Source organism: Nasonia vitripennis, chromosome 1 (genome assembly GCF_009193385.2).
Source record: "Nasonia vitripennis strain AsymCx chromosome 1, Nvit_psr_1.1, whole genome shotgun sequence".
NCBI lineage: Eukaryota > Metazoa > Arthropoda > Insecta > Hymenoptera > Pteromalidae > Nasonia > Nasonia vitripennis.
Window position 1 is genome coordinate 10,096,839 of NC_045757.1, and position 17,825 is coordinate 10,114,663.

The following is a 17,825-nucleotide window of genomic DNA, read 5'->3' on the forward strand; positions in this document are numbered from 1 at the left end:
AATGAAACCAAAACAAAGTACAACCGACGACCCGCAGGTCATGCGCTTGGTGTGTGTACGCAACAGCGCGACCCTCTTCTTCCTGTCTGGCGCTGCGTCGAGGGAAGCCCGAGGAGGCGGAGGCCTCTACATCCTCGCTAAATTATGCGACAACTCCGGCGTTCGCGGTAAATCACGCGAAAGAGGAGGCCGAGCCTCGGCTGAAATTATACGGACCGCGTGCGCTTGCGTTGCGTAGACAAACTGTACATACTGCCGTGTCCTTGCGCCGCAGAAAGTTTTCAGTGGCACCGAGGGGATCGATTTATCCGAGGGAAGTTCGAGCGGTGGACTTTGGCCGATTGCTGTTGTTTCTTGGCATGAGACTCGAGTGGAATTACTCGAGCCTTGCCGGAAATGAATGGGATCGGCCGCCTCTTCGATTCTGGTTTCGAGCAAAATCACTGAATGAATGTTTATAACGAATAATTTCGTTACTATAATAGTATAATCCCGTTATTATGCGCAAGCTCTCAACGATGCATCGCAAAGAGCGATTTTCATTCAACAAGTATAATCTTCAGCCAAGTATGCTCGATATGCCGCTCAAGCGCACCCAATTACACGCGTTCGTGAACAAAGCGTCGGCGTAAAGAACTATAGCTACTTCGTCTATGCGCAAACTTCAACAGTTTTAATAAACCATCCGAGAGGCGCAACGACGACGAAGGGGTTGAAGCAAGCTCCTACAGCAGTATAATATACCTATGTAGGGTACATAACTATATCCCACAGAAGAAGTGCGCGCGGTCACGCAGCGACTCTATACACGGTACGTGTACCTGCGTCAGCGTTTAGTTTCTCTCCGGGACTGAAAGGGCGGCGAGGAAAAAGGGCAGAGGAGAGAGTATAAGTAAACGTGCGCGAACGAGCGTCGCTGTGTACTTTGGAGCGAGAACGTGAGCATTTTCGATCGGGGTAATGTTTTCCCGAGCGTACATCGGCGGGACTTACTTATAGTAGAGGCGATGCTGAGAAGTAAATTGAAGGGGTCGATGTTGTTCGAAGGTAATGTTTGAATCATTGTGAAGAGATACGTACTGAAGATGTGTAGAGACGATGATATAGTTAGGAACGTCGCGGCTAAAAAAAGTAGACCTTGTGCTTTAGCATTGAACTACTTGGTTAGTTATAGACATATTGTCGTCTTTGTGGACGGTGTTATTATAGCAGCGGTAAGTATACGTCACTCAAAGGGAGTGTATGATGCTTCTGAATAAAGAATATCTTCATCAGAGTGATCCGGATATAATCACGCGTGTGTTTTTAAAACGATCCGTCGTGAATAAATATGAGGAACCACAAAACAAGGTTTTTAGGGCACCGTATACTTTTCGCGAGGATTAATAATCGCGCGAGAGGCAACATTAATTGTCGAGAAACAAAACCAATCCGTATTTAGTAATTCAAAACCGATGTACCAACCGAATGGACGAACAGGTTAAGAATAATGGCTTCCATAATTCAGCAGCGACTCGTGTTAACGACTCGCGGGCACCCTGTACCCCAAATTGAATGATCGCGTCGAGTGAAACTTCAGTCTTCGCCAACGACTTTCGAAAACAACGTTACACTAATTGGGTAATAATGACTACATATTATAACCAGCTTGTATTAATTGTCGCAATAAAAACCTGACATATGCGCTCGCGCCAATTAATGCACCATCATCTTTTATCCGAACCAAATTTCTTCATCCTCTGCAACGACGATGTGTGCCATAGGTTTCAGAAGACGTCCCATTAAAGCGAACATCTTTCATATACTCCGCGGACAAAAAATGTGTACTTCGCTAATTAACGCACTCTCTCTTTTTCCCCTTTGATAAAAAAAAACAACACCTCGCAACGTCGTAACTCCGGAACTAACGAACCCGACAAAAAGGTCAATTCCCAATCATGGCTCTAGCTGTGTAGGAGCAGCATCAGCAGCACCGGATCAGCCGAACGAAAATAAAAACGACACATCCTCACTGCAGCCTCTCGTCTCGCAATAATCGGTCATCGTTCGCGCCGATCCGGGCATTGCACGTTCGGCGTGTATATACATCGAATAAAGAGGCGCCGGATCGACTCACAGCTCTCTCCGGAGAGAGGATGCACGCCCAGAGTGGATATATTATAAGCGCCACGACCACTTTATTACACGGGGCGACCCCCTCGCGTATTTATCGGAGTTTGATTCGCGCCACCGACGAGGAGGATCGGCAAGGAGTCGTGATAATTGAGGAGCAAGATTTTCTCCGATGCCTTGTATACTCGCGTGTGAGGGTATAGTATGAGTGATTGGTTCGGTTGTTTTAGGGTTATTATTTCCTTGCAGCAGATTCAAATGTGTCGCACACAACGATGAAATCGCCGTTTTCCTCGTTTCGATTTCCAAGATTATATCGGTATCCAACGCAGTAAGAAGAAGCTCCACCATAACGCCTCATCGGAACAGCTGCAGAAGCAGCAGCAGCAACAACAACAACACAGGCATTGATCGCGCGCGGCGGTGCAACGCCCCCGCGCGCAAGCTTCAATAAGCGATTTAATCAGCAGAAAAGTAAAGTTCGCGCCGGGCGCCAGAGACTTGTTTTGCTGCTGCGCCGCCTCTATCTTTCGTTCGTTTTTTTTTATGATCGCTCGTTTTGCTCCTCCTAAGCGTTTAATTCGTTGAGTGCTGCTGCTGCTGCTGCTGGCACATGAAAATAAAAGCAGCCGTTTATTAATGCGCGCAGCAGCGCGCGCGGAGAACAGAGGAATATAACGCATTAATGACCGCGCGCTTCGCGAAAGGTATTATAAGCTTCGAAAGCTTTCAATTATAAGCGTGCTTTTCGCGAAGAGGTGTTTTGTTTATTGTATTGATTTATGGAAATTTTCCGAGGTTTCTCAGCTTTGTTTGTCTCGAGTCTCAGAGCAGAGTTGTTAAGTCGAAGGTGATCGAGATAAGGATTATGGGGAAACTTTCCTGCTTGAAATGCACGTGGTTATTTACGCCTGTTTTTGCAAAGATACTTTTTGAATAATTGGCTAACAACTGCTCTCGCCGCTCATGGGCTGCACGACAATAAATTCAAAAGAGGCTGTAGCTAGACATCAATGAACGTAATGGTGAAGGTGAAAAAAGACCGAAAGAACGCAAACGCGTCCGCTCCTATAAGGAGGAGGCGGCGATGTAATCCAAGCCGAAATTTCACCTAAAGCCCATCGAGACGTCGCTCACGAAGCCGATCGGGGAAACGAGGTTATCCCGATGCGCATCGCTATGCAGAGTGAGAGAAGGCACAAGGAGGAAAAAATAAGCGCGAGTTCACGATGCAGAGTGGGGGAAAGGGACGCGCGAAGAAACATTCGATTCGAGAGTAAAAAATGAAGTGAAAAAAGAAGGGCTCGACGAAAGAGAAAATAAACGTTCTCGAGAGATATGGGCGGGGAACGAGCCGAATCGAGAATTATTCGGAATTATCGCGAAAATGCGGACGCGAAGTGCAAATTGCGCGAGTAATCATCACGAACGCGCAGCAGTATGTGTCGGTTAAAAATCGTGCCATTTGAATATACAACTGCGCAAACGAAAGCGGAAGTTAACGGGGTGACGGAGAAAGTAAAGGAACGATCAGTCTGCGAGTGAAAAATAAGGTTGAACGAAAGCGAGAGTGAGCCGAGGCGAGATGGCAGGATGCAACGACAAATGTTATACCACACGGCGGTCTAGATCGGCCGAGTATATACCGGCGAGGACGATAAGGTAAATTCGTGATGGTACCACCGAACGATCAGGCGGACAGATAGCGATGTTCTTCGATAGCATCGCATCTTCCGTCCACCTATTCGCGGTGAGAATAGAAAAGGCTGGATTATTAATGACGGCGTGTTTACGTAAGTCGCAATTTTTCATCATCATGCTATAGAGCGCTTAATAAAATCGAGCCGCGTAACTTGCTCTCTTTTAATTCAAGAGCCGCCGGGCGAGTATACATGCACGTCCTCTCCGTCTTCAAAGCTTCTCTACTCGTCGCGACGAGGCCGCGACAGTGGCAGAGAGTCAAGCCGGCTGTCGGAGACTGCTCGGCGTCTGGCTCAAGCAGGGCACAAAGCCCGCCGCCAACGAGACAGAGAGACGCTAATACACAGCGCGGGAAAATCGAGCGAGCGAGAGAGAGAGAGAGAGAGAGAGAGAGAGAGAGAGAGAGAGAGAGAGAGAGAGAGAGAGAGAGAGAGGCAACAATAAAAGCTAGAGGGAGACGGGAAATGCGGAAAGAACGAAACCGCGGGAGAACGGTAGTAGGCTATACGCTCTCGGGGGCTGCACAGGCGAAAAAGAGAGAAAGCGAAACTGCGAGCGACCGATCGATTCCAACCCCTCCGCCGCCGACAGCAGCACGCTGCCGACTGTGTGTGGGTGCAGACGATAGTAACGGAGGCAGTGCCCTCGTCTGGCCTCGTGTGTATAGCTATACTTATGTATACGCGGACTAGCGCCGGCCCCTCCCGCTATTAACCGTATCTCTCTCCCTTCTCGTCTTCCTGTTTCTTTTATATATATATTCCGAAGAGGCGTTTGACGCCGCTGCTGCTGCTCTTCTCTCCGGCTACTCGGATGTATCTTTTAGGAAACGAGATAAGACGGAAGGTATACATATACGTACGCGTATCTCGTGTGCGTGTGTGTGTGGGTGGATTTACGCTTTCGGGAGACGTAACATTTTCGCGAGCGAGAACGAGGTTGCGTGGATTTCGCCGAAAGAGGGATGGGATTGAAAGAGGAAGCGACTGACCCCTTTATGCGCGTCGGCTGCCAAGTTTCTGCGGCTCAGAAGCAGCGAGAAAGGTGCAAATGAAGTTTGCGCTGACCAAAATTTGTATGCAGATGCTAATAACGAAATCTTTTTTAATGGAGAATTATATTATTATATAAGAACGAAGGAACAGCTCGAAATCGCTTCTTGACAGCTGCGACGACAGAAAACCAATCGCAAGCGCCTACAGCAGCCAGACAGTGACAAATAAAGCGTATAATGAAAACAGAGCAGGAGAGAGCGAGAGAGAAGCCGAGGAACATGAAGAGGTAAGCGCGGGAGGGTATCGGGGAGCTTCGCCGCGAGACGCAATGTCATTACGCCGGGCTTTATTCTCGAAAGGCGGGAAGGAGGTGAGGCACGCCGACAATCTCCGGATGGCTCAGGGCCAAAAGGAACTCGAGCGCCGCTATTCGTTATGACCTGCATCGCGACGATTATTCGGATTTTCGGTGAAGTCGAGCTTATGATCGAATGATTTTCTTCACTCGAAATTGATGAGATTCGAGTTTATTGTGAACAGAAATCCTAAACGAGTTCCATCTCGTATTTGCTAAAGTTAGAAAACAACGTTGAAAATACGAAACGCATCCATCTCCCTTTATGATGGACAAACTCAACAACTTTCCGCGTCAAAAGAACAACACAACTCGGAGAAAGAGGAAGAGGGTCGTCGGCGGCATCAGCCGTAAAGAGCTGCAGAAAGAAGAGAAAGGAGAGAAGCATCGTCGCTGCAACCGCTCTGTAGCTTCTGAAACGAACAAAGGGAGCAGTTCGTCCTGATGCTGAGAAGTGCGCGCGCGATGGCACCTGAGTGCGCCAACAGCGAGACGGCGAGAGAAGAAAAAAGAGAAGCGCGGGAGGAAGTCAAAAGCGAGTTGCCGTCTTTTTTCCCACCCGCCGCGGCTCTTGATTTTGTCACTTGTGCGAGAACTGTACTTCCGAAGAGCGTCATTCAGTGCGCAAATGTTGGGAGAAAAAATTTGTCAGATGTGAAGAGGCGTCGTCTCGAGTCTTTTGCTTCTGTACAGTATGGAAAAATAATTGATAAAAATATTCACTAACTTCTAAGGCTTCTTTTAATAATTAAAACGTGAAAATTTCCGCTAAGCATAGCGGAAAATGCCGTGACAAAGCGTATTCTCGCAAAAAATAATTCATCAAGTTTTACCGAGCTTTTTTTAGAGCTCTCTGCGCTGCGGGAAGCAGCAGCAGCGGAGCGCAAGGGCATTGCTCGTTATTATTTGTATTCCGTAAAAGCGCGCGCGTGGGCGTGCAGACGTTCGCCGCCGCCGCTGCCGACGAAGGCTGCCGACGAGGCTCGTCTTTCGAAAAGGTAAAAAAGAACTTATTGACACTGCCATTAAGGGATGCGTCGCTCGTATTTACCGAGGCTCATAAAACGTCATGAAATTCTTCTGCGAATTCTAAAATTTCAGCCGCGCGGCCGTCTTCCTGTTGTGCTATATCTGTATCATTGATTTTTCTCCCATACTCGCGCGAATGTTGTCGTTGTTCGAGAAACGAGCGTTTCAAAAGCTGCACTCGGGAAAGAATAAATATTTGCAGAAAAAAAGTTGAAAAATCGCTCGTCTCTCGAAGATTAACCGAGTGAGCTCGAAAAACAACTGCGAAGCTACTCTCTCAACATTTAGTGGGACGGATAATTTGCCGGAGTCAATACTTTTGTTTATTGCGCTATACTCCGCGCCTGAAGTACAACTTGCAACATAACACCCGGAGGTACAAATGACTACCTCGACCTCCGGCGCTTGCGTCATCGTTTGTTTCGAAACGACGCCGGCATATAGACGGTATACGGAGAAGACGAGACAGACACTTTCGTTCCATTTTTGGGGTGACTTATGCGACACGCCGCTTCTTCGCCCGTCAACCTTACGAAGCTTGGCCACCCGAAATACGATGCGTGTTTTACTCGCTTCCTTGTTCTCCTCCTTTGTTGCCGTGTAACAAGGATTTTTCATTTTTTTCTTTGAGGAGGAAATTTATCGTCAAAAATAGTATTCACTCTAGTTATTAAGAGAAAACGTAATATCAGCCCGATAAGATGCAGATCTGCCAAATCTGCGTATCGCAGAAAAGTTTGAAATCTCATCGTTCCATCTCGTTAAGCTTTATGGCAGCTGCACTGATTTTTCGCGACAGGCGCTCGATATACACTATGAAACTGGATACAGCCACGCGCGTCGGTTTATTAAGGCCGTAAATTAGCGCAGTAAAATCATTCAGTGATTTTTCTCAGATCCCCGGAATATATGGCATTATTGCCCATTTCCAAAATTTACAGTGCGCCGTAAAAGTCATAATTTCGCTTCGCCATGTGCTGTCCCGTGTACGGGGACTTTTTCTCACGAGTGTACATTTTTAAGCACTCGCGCACAACGCGAGACTTTTGTTTAATGTCATTTTTTTTTACTGCTTCGAGATGTATATTCACTCAGGCCGTATATAATCCGATGGAAATTTAGTATCAGAGCTAGCAGAGCAACGTCTCCGTTTTAAAACGCAACAACGAGAAATCAGCCCGACCGCGCGCATACAATGTGAGAACCATCAGTTCGGCATCGTCGATAAAGGAAAAATCATTTCTCCGCTAAGCAACCTCGTAAATCCAAATTCTCCACACCTCAGCCGACGCGACACCGGACACCTTTCGCAAGAGTTGCACAGCAAAATCGTAAAGCGCGCTTTATTAGGGTCAGGCCAAGTTGCACGCGTGCCAGAGCATTATGTGCCCGGCGGTAGCCGCGCGGAAGTTCGTTAAAATGTAGGCTATCGGCTTCAAGAATCGCAGAGGCGCGAACGGAAAGAAGTGGAAGAAAAAGCCCGAGCGTTAAGTATAGGGACCGCGACCAAAGGACTTGGACTTCCTCGCTCGCGGTGTATGAATGTAGTTCCGCAACGAGAATATAATGGCGAGGCTGGCGGGCATCGATTGCGCGGCTTTCGGTGCCGCCGGTCTTCGATCGTCCTAGTTCAGCAGCACGTGTATGTGTGTGTGTGTACGTTGGCACGTGAAGAGGTTTTTATTTTTACAGGAACTATGGAGGATTATTTTCCGAGAGCGCTGGCGGAGGTTAACAAGCGTTTTGCTTGGGGGAGATGTGTAATTAGATTAGTTAGTTTGCGCGATATAGCGTGTACCGTGATATCTAAAACTAAAATATCGATCACGCATTCAATTTGTACGATTGAGTTACTTGATACGTTTGAATTAACGAAGTGATATTCATAAGATTTAACAGTTTCGAAACTGAAATAAACATAGACAATCGAGCCCATGACAATAACATCGACTCGTGTACACACAAACGTTCGACGACCAGAAGCGTCTGCAGCTTGCTCGACTCGTCACTATAAATTGACCGCTAGTCGAAGGTAGACCGATTTTTAACTCGCGTAAATTTTAACTATTTTGACTATGAAATTTTTAATTCCGCTGCTGATCCTTGGACTTGCTACCCAGGTGTGTATAATTATATTTAAAAGGCATTTCTAAAACAGTAAGATATGAATGTTAAGTATTTTGATTTCTTTTTAAAGATCAACTGTCATCTATTGGCAGATTGCGAAGATCGCTCGTGGTACTGTAAAGACCCTAATCGAGCTGCGAGATGCCAGGTAAATTTCAAAGAACCTAATGCTATGTTATACTCTCTTAATTCTTACGCTAAAAACACGCACAATCACGATTCGACGATCGTTTCAGAAAATGGACGAATGTTTCCCGCCGACAACTCCGGACGATTCTGTACAGCAAAATCCATGCACCAGCAATCCATTCGACGACCTAAAGGAGTTTTTCTTTGGGAGGTGGGACCTATAGCTTCGCAAATATGCCACGGGGTATTTACTATTTCATTGCAAGTTTTATTCAAAAAGTTATATGGAACAGACAAACAGTGTTTCCAGCTCCCACATTCCCTTAACTATCGCAACCCTGTAAAACGACACGCCTCATTTTCGACTATGACTTTTTCCACCGAAGATTATCAGGATATAATATAAAGTGCCCTCGTCGCTAAGTAACAATACTATACAACGACGACAATCGATTTTTTAATAAAAGATTTTTAGGTGATTAACTCGAGTGCACAGAAGTTAAATTTTCGCTCTTTCGAACGAGACACCAATCCTCCGAACACAACAGAAGTCACCCGCGATCAAACTTTCTGGATAAACGCGCAAACTTTCGTTCAACGAAGGGGACAGCGTATAACAGCATTACGCATACGGCTGAAGGATCGTAATACCATCGCATATCGCAGGAGAAGAGCGTGGGAAAGGCTTTTTACGACGTGACATCGCGAGTCGCGCGCGTGCAGTCGTCTTGGGGGTCCCCACCTCCGCGAGACGTTGAATATTTGAATCCAATTTTTTTGCCGGAATCGTATCATTTTGCGCGGTGTGCGACACGGCATTTTAAATTTCTTCTATACTTCTATTTTTTTATTTAAACTAGCAGTACCTTACTTTAAACAATGATATTCGGTGTTAATAAATCAACAAATTAAATCAATCCCGCGAATACGTCCTTTGTCGAAGCTTTCCAAGACAAGCTCAACTGCCTCTCGAGCACGTAATTATTAATTTTCCCAGCGTTTCTCGCTCTGCTTACTCGAACTCGCAGTGCCGCGCAATTTATGTGATGTGTGTACACAGTCGTGAGCCGAGGCGACGTTATTCGCGGATTCTATTGTCGCGCGCTCATTGTGAGGGCGAGACGAGTCTGCCGAGGCGCGAGTGATTGATCGGCAAAAAGTCATCGCGCTCGCCCCGAGAGAGAGAGAGAGAGAGAGAGAGAGAGAGAGAGAGAGAGAGAGAGAGAGAGATTTGGACGCGTGCTCGAACTGAGAAGTGGACGAAAGCGTCGTCGTCGCGGGGCTATCTTTGTGCTTCGAGGAGAAAATTGATTGAGGCGTCGTGCTCTGGAGAGAAGAGAAGAGACTTTGTTGGCTAGAGTGAAGGATGTGACTTATGGCTGATTTCTCTGCGACTATTAGAGGAAATTAAAATACAACGAGAGTAGAGTGTTTTGATTTTGCTGCTTCTTACAACGTGGGGTTATGGTGATGTACACGTGTGTGAATGTAATGACACTCTTTGTCTATTACGTGAATTTACAGCTCTATACCGAGTCCTTGGAAAGCCCATATAAATATACAGTGTAATTACGCGATTATCGCGTGCATCTCTTCCTTTACAACTGTCTGAACTGAAATGCTCAATTCGGAGACAATTGCATGGCTAGTATACAATTCACTGCCTGACAGAAAATGGAGGTTAAGCGAATTTGCGTGGAGCGAATTTCCAACTGGAAATTATCCGCGCAATACGTATGCAAAGCTGACGAAGTTAACGTGTTAATTCGGTAATAAACGAATTCGCGTTTCACCAATCAATAGTAATCGCATCATCCGTGATACGCGTTGACGAATTTGAAAATTAAATAAAATAATTATTCAGAGAATAAAAGCAGTCACACGACAAAAAAATTCAACAACCTTTAAAAGCGCTAACAACCCATCGAGCGCGTGAAATTGATTGCGCGCAAGTGAACCGCGCAGCAGTCGACACATACACACGCTGAGGATTCGCAATCATCGGGCCAGCCCTTTCTCACTCAAGTCATGCCATCAGACGACGAGAGAAGCGCATCGATTCGCACGCGCGCGAGCGCCTTACATAACTTTAATCGATCCGAGATTGATCGATCGTTAATCGGAAATTGCCGGTTGGTCATCATGCAAACGAGGATGCCGTGTATGTACGTTATGTCGAGAGGAGATGAAAAGCAGGCCGAAAAGTTATACGCGGCGATGTCGGCGCTTTTCAAATTGGCTCGAATTTTTTTCGCACGCGCGTGGATACTCTTTTTAATTTATCGATTTAATTTGATTTAATTTTTATGGCCGATTACGCGGGCATAACGTCCCGACACGCAATGGACGCGCGTATCGTAAATTACTGGTGTAAAAATAAAGTTTTCTCGAAAGAATTTTCGATATCATATCTGCGAATGAGATCCGCATGAATGATTCATACATAGACTGGAACAGCTGAGCGCGTTTTTTCATCCCATGATGTAAATAGCGACTATTAACCAAGTGAACTAAACGAGGGACATCGCTTAAAGAAAGTTCCTTTCGTGACGCGCGCCTAAAGGGGACACAGCGCGAAGGTCTGAAGTATAACTCCGCGCGTTACCTAGATGTTAGACACGACCCCATTATGTAGGCTCGATTTATTAAAATTGGAAACGTAAGCCAGCCGCTGATGATCGAAAAAATCTCACAAGAGTTATCGCATCAATCCTAAGCTCGCTCGTGCCTTCTATATATACGTGTATAACCTACACACGAAAAGTTCAAGTTGAAGTTCACGATTTTTTACGAGCACGCGAGTCATTTAATGTGTCGATGACTTTTCGAACCCGCATCAATTCGACCAAGAGAGAGAGAGAGAGAGAGAGAGAGAGAGAGAGAGAGAGAGAGAGAGAGAGAGAGAGAGAGAGAGAGAGAGTATATTCTTGCTCGAATCGATTTTTCGTGCATCGCACGCAGAAATAATTGCACTCCATCGCGCAAAGTTCATTCCGAGTCAACGAACTCTTTTAAAAATGTACCTCGAATTCACTTTCACAGCAAGCCGTGTTATGTATGTATAACGGTGAGCAATAAAAAAATAATCAAGCCCGCTCGCGCTCTCCGAGAGACTGAGAGGCTAACGAAAAACGCAAATTTCACGCTCGGTGTACAAACCCTAATCAAGAATTACGCTGAAAAGCGTAGAGCCCGCGGCAACGAGGCTCCGCTCTGAGAGGAGAGAGATCACCGGAGATGAGAGCTCCGGTCTAACGTATGCAAAGTCATTTAGCGACTCCGTAGCCTGTCTACGTATACGTATGCGTATCTGTATACCTTCTTCCGGCGCAGCAGCTTCCAGTCAAAGTGACTCATCCTGTTTGCCACTTTTCTCTCTCTCTCTCTCTCTCTCTCTCTCTCTCCGTATGCAGCAGAGCTCGAGTTCAGTTGTCAGTGTTGTTATGTGTGTGTGCTCGAAATGCTGGAAAGCTTCAAGAGCCTCCCCGTCTTTCTGGGGAACTCGTCTCTAACAATAGCGTCCGCATCGTAGCAGAAAATTCATCGGGGTTGCACAGGTATAGGTGTGTCTGAAGGTTCAAGTGAGTGTAGCTTCTCAATGTTGCTCCTTCGTCGAATCCAAGATTTTCTTATCGCCAATGACGGAGTATCGATCGGGGAACAGTTTCTGCAAGCCGGCTGATGGCTTTCGTTCCATTTTGTCATTCATTATTCAGCCGGCGTGTACCTCATACACCTCGCACACACACTCGAGAGCGCCGTAAGTAAGGAAGACGCTTGGCGCGTACCATAATCGACGTGTAGTGCAACGAAGAGGGCACTATACTTGACACTGCACAACATAATCACAAGCACTACTGCGTTGCATCATCGTGTGATCCAGCATCGCGAAAATAGCACCTCCGCACTGCAGCTATATACTCTTCCCGATTAATCCGACTACCTACGTGAAGCGCGTTACAGAGAGAGAGAGAGAGAGAGAGAGAGAGAGAGAGAGAGAGAGAGAGAGAGAGAAAGAGAGAGAGAGAGAGAGAGAGAGAGAGAGAGAGAGAGAGAGAGAGAGAGAGAGAGAGAGAGAGCGATGAGTCACGCGACACTCGCGACGAGAAGCTCTGGCACGTGTCGTTACGCAGCAGCATCCAAAAAGTACCGACGACGGAGGCAGAGAGAATATAGACACTCCCGCGATTGGCGCCGGGCGCGACTAGGGCGTCGACGCACCAGACCGGCTCTCCCGAGCTTGCAAGTACACACACTCACAGAGTACCTATAGCATGGCTGCGTGCGCAGAGGTAAACAAACGCAATAGGACCTGCTGCGCTTTGAAAATCGTAGAGAGTATAGGCTACAACGTGCCGGTATCGACTGACCCCGTTCCACTATACACAGAGCCGGCGGGGCCTCCGGACCAAAATACAACGAGCGTGGCGCACGCCACTGGCGATCGTTACACCGCTATACAGAGCTACGAAGAAGCTGTGTGTATGACACCACGTAGAGACGAACGATTAAAAAGCCGGACGCGCGGACGGAGAGCAGGACGCGTCCACGGCGAGGGTGAGCGTCTTTTGCACTGGGCTCTGCGTGCGCCGCGGCGACTCCCGGGCGGCGCAGGGGGAGCCGCGTCGACGGAATCGAGAGATTGGCGCACACCGCTCGCACGGGCATGCGTGATAAATGCGAGCGGCCTGCCACCGGGAGACTATGTGAACGAAAGACGCACGCGGGCAGGAGGAGGAGTGTGTGTGTCGCCACTGGGCACACTCCTCCATACGCAGGGGAAAAGAGAAACAATTCAAGGTTAGCGTTGTTGGCTGAGATCGCGCAGGAGGTGCACTTCAAATTTCTCCCCGAGTCGAGGGTGGCTTTGTATACGGCGCACTTGTTGGTGCGTTTTCGAGGAAGGGGGTGAATTATTTATAAGACCTCGCGTGCTCACGGTGATTTTCTCTTTTTCGCGTGAAATTTCCAGGTGGTGAGGGAGTTTCGAAGAAATTTTTCGTGCGATTGCCGAATCGTCGATTATTTTTTATGCTCTGATTCTGCTGATAAGTACGCGTATGTCCATGGTTTAGTCGCGATCAAGATATCGCTTCGAGCTCGAGCGATAGCTTGCAAGCTCTGCTTGCTGCATTGATTATGGCTTTGCGATACATGTATTGATTTTTACCTGTGTAACGCGAATAGTAATTTATTTTAACTAATATAACTGCAGTGACATAGCCGTCAACTTCATTGTAATAATAAAGCCGAAAACGTACGCGCTTTGAAAGAAAATATCACCAATAAAAATATCAATAGTGAAATTGCGGTGAGATAAAAAAAGGAAGGAAACATAAATAACAAGCAACAATGCAAAAAGGGAAAAGGGGAGCTCGCTCGACGCGACGACAGTGCGAGTCTACATGGGGTGCAGCAGTGCTATAGGTATCGTTTATTGCATTAGCCTGTGGGTAATGTGAACTGGACGAGGTTGAAGTAATTGAGCGTGCGATGCACTCAGACGTTATGTACCATGACTGCCGCTGAATGAAGACCGGAGGCATTTTCGATTTTTACCTTGTGAATGCGAAAAAGCATTGTACGAATGATTTTTAAATTTCATTGCCATTGTTTCGTGAATTCACGTAGATGTAGCATAAGAAGATTCGTAAAATAAACTTTTTTGTGTTTGTTCTGTTTTTTGTTTATTTGTTTGTTTTACAATAAAGGTTTGAAGTAGAAACGCGTTATTGACGTTAAACTTATACGTTCAATATCCTTGAATGACTCACGTTTTAATTGCCCATGAATTACATTTCCAGAAGGGAGTCGCCAATATAACAGTGAAACGGCGCTATTCATTTTTATGGCTGTCAGGCTATCTAACGGGGTCATATTATATTTTGCTAGCAATTTAAGTATAAATAATAGAGCAAATTACTTGTTTTCAAAAATAGAAGCTGATAAATTAATGAGTGCTTTACAACAGTAATATAATAAAAGCAGTGCAAGTAAGTTAACACTTGGAAAGAAGTCCTAAAGCTCTGCCTGATCTATTTACGCGGGAGCTTAGTTCAAACGACTTGTAAACTGCGCGGTCAAATGTAGTTAATTGGTTTAAAACCTCTGCTAAAGGATTAAGTCCGGTTAATTTTTACACGATTCTGCTGACACGCAACTTTGCGATGGAAAGTAACAATGTATTATTAGTTTAATTTTAAAACAGGAAAGTGCTTATCAAATCAAAGTTATGAATCCATTAAAATTATAATTTGATTTTAATAAATAATCGCGCTATACTACCATTAAATTATTTGTGAATGTATTAAGTGTATACGACAAAATGTATGATAATTTATATTCGATAAAGCTTCTTATCTCGACAATCACCACGCGAGTTTTTGAAAGCCCGAGTTGATGCAAATTTATGCGTTTATTAAAAATATAATGTAAGAAAGTAATATTGATTTGAGAATACATAATATGAAGAGATAATTAAGATGAAACTTGCCAAGAATCTAATAAAACCTAAAAATTGTAAAAATTTTTGGTAATGTATGCATCAAAAAGTTACGATTCAAAGATTTATACGAGCAATCCTTCGTCAACAATTTGATGATCATTTTACATGCTTTTGGAACAAACAATTGTTTATCCTCTCTTTCATAGCACTAGAGTCATCTAACGGTAGCGGCTTGAACTCTCTCTTGACTCGCTCCATGACACAGTTTTACCATTACCGCAGTTGGTACACGACGCGAACTCTCACTCTTCTTGCGCGAGTAGAAACTTTAAAATCAGTTTCTTGCAGTAGTTAAAACAAAGTTAAAACACAAACCGCAATTGCTAATGAATATTTTATCATATCGATTACATGCTAAAGTTAACTAATAGTCGGTATGAAAACTACACGCAATTACTTTTCACGAATAAATTATCACTCAATTTACATTAAAATATAATAGGTATGAAAGTGCATAAATAAGATCGTTTACATGAATTTACAGCAATTTAGACGTAACGAACGGAAATTCTTAAATAACGCTTAATAATGTAAGTATAATATGAAAAAAAGTAAAAATAACTCTATAAAAAATAATTGTAGAAAATATATTGCCAAAAACGTATTTATAGAGCTTTTTTTTAAATTCTCATAAATCTATTAAATCCAATATCATCAATCCTGCTTTATGCTCAACCGAAACTTCATCAGTTCTCACTTCAACTCCGTTCCATAAACTCATGGACCCGCACCCTCATCTCATCTTCCTCTATCCACTCAATATTCAGCGTCTTGAGCCAAAAGCTCTCACGTCACATCGCGAGTCGCACCTGCGACGCTTCGACAATCCTCGACCGTATACAACAATATATACCTATAGATGCATACACCGCATAGCAGAATCTCCGGTCGTCGTCGAGCGGCTGTTTCGCGGCAGCGGCAAATTGAGCGTGAAATTCAATCGCACCGCGCACCCTCGCAGGCTTTTGTCTCGGCAGCGCGACAAAACGTCCGATTGCGTATATAAAGCACGATTGCAGAGCCGTTGTTGTTCTCGCAGCGCTGACGCGACGAAAGTGGGAAGGGCCGGAGGGAATTGCGCAAAGAATATTGTCGGACACGAGTATCGGCGAAAAATTAATGCGTGTATTTTTCCGCCTATGAGTCACCTATACTGTTTATTGGCCTGGCGGCGACGATGATGAAGACTCTGACCGATCAAGCAGATGCTAGTTTTTTTTAATGATGGGTGACGGGGTTCAGGATGATTTAGTAGCGGTAAAACGACTGCGTTGATTTGATAGCTTTGTATTTTTTGGGGGTAGGGTGTGCAGTAGCTGTTTCGGTACATCCGGTAGAAAATCGTATTGATAATTATGTAAATATGCATTTCACTGGAATCGTTGTATTATTCTCGGTAATAGACCTGATAATTTGATAAACAAGCCTTGCCAGGCGTGAAATATGAAGTTGAAGATTGCACCGTTGCATGTGCAACGAATTTGTAAATTCGGAAGTCATTCCAAATTCACTTGTAAACGCTTTGAATGTGAAAAATAGCATTGGAAAACACGATTGCAACATAAAAAACTATGGAACAACCCTCAAATCAACAATAAATAGGGGTTGGAATACTTCAAGACCATTAGCCCATGCCATTTCAGCTTTATTGTCGAATAAAATGTTCATTAATGCAAGTCACTGGATTTTTAAGACAAATTATTGTTTTAATAACTAATTTACACTCCCTTAATAAATTTCGTCAAGATCCGGGGTGAGGAACCCTTTCAAAATGGCGGCCGAAAATCCGTTGCGTATGTCATTTTGGCTTATAAGACGTGTCATATTTTTATTAACGCGATTCACTGGAATTTTATGAGGGATTATTGTTTTAATCGATAATATACACCCCAGAAAAAAATTTCGTTAAGATCCGGGATGAGGAACATTTTCAAAATGGCGGCCGAAAGTCCGTTGCGTATGTCATTTCAGCTTATATGACGTGTTAAAGTTTTATTAATGTGAGTCACTGGAAATTTATGACGGATTATTGTTTTAATGGATAATGTACACCCCAGAAAAAAATTCATTAAGATCCGAGATAAGGAACCGTTTCAAAATGGCGGCCAAAAGCCCAGAAGCCTATGTCATTTCGGATTTTATGACGTATTATATTTTCATTAATGCGAGTTAGTTTTTTTTCAGAATTTTTGTTTACATAAACCTTCGAATAATTTTTGTCATTTATTCGTATTTTGTAATGAATGGACGCTGATTTAGATTTTTTTTTGTATCAAATAGTAAAATATTATTACATATTGAAATAAGATATTAACAATTCAGAATAATTGCTTTATACTTACCTGATACTTACCTTAACGCACCTAATGCGTATTTGATGTTCATTTGGTACTTGCGATAGCATTATTATTCTTATTTTTTTGTCTTAGGTTGTGTAACTCTAACAAACATCGTTTGTTGTCCAGGAGTTTACGTTCTTTTGCCATTGCTTTTATTCATTACTCCTCTTATATCAGGGCAAGTGTAACTCTGACAAACATTGTTTATCGTTCAGGAGTTTACTTTCTTTTGCCATTGCTTTTATTCATTATTCCTCTTATATCAGGGCAAGTGTAACTCTAATAAACATCGTTTATTGTTCAGGAGTTTACTTTCTTTTGCCATTGCTTTTATTCATTATTCCTCTTATATCAGGGCAAGTGTAACTCTGACAAACATCGTTTGTCGTTCAGGAGTTAACGTATGCTTGCCATCGTTTTTATGCGTTATTTCTTTTGTATTAAAGCAAGTGTTACTCTACCTAAAATTGTTTTTTGTTTACGAGTTTCGGATTGCGTATGATCATGAAAATGATTTTTGATATTGTTTATTT

The 17,825-nt window shown here is 44.3% G+C and overlaps 2 protein-coding genes across 7 annotated transcripts in view; one reads left to right on the plus strand and one right to left on the minus strand.

Annotated features, from left to right (window-relative positions):
• LOC100120109 overlaps positions 1-17,825 on the minus strand; it is a 405,862-nt gene that overhangs the window by 348,761 nt on the left and 39,276 nt on the right. Inside the window, exon 1 of one of the 6 annotated variants that reach the window (XM_016990243.3) lies at positions 11,767-13,025. The exons of the other annotated variants lie outside the window; for them this stretch is intronic. Within the exon in view, the coding sequence (XP_016845732.1) occupies positions 11,767-11,805 (39 nt within the window). The 5' untranslated portion in view covers positions 11,806-13,025. Of the gene's footprint in view, positions 1-11,766; positions 13,026-17,825 lie in introns of those variants that run through there. 6 annotated transcript variants of the gene reach the window in all.
• Positions 8,167-8,931, plus strand: LOC100327262 (venom protein I-like protein). Its single transcript, NM_001170874.1, is given in 3 exon segments — positions 8,167-8,312; positions 8,390-8,467; positions 8,556-8,931. Coding segments are annotated over 3 exon segments (240 nt in total). The 5' UTR covers positions 8,167-8,267; the 3' UTR covers positions 8,673-8,931.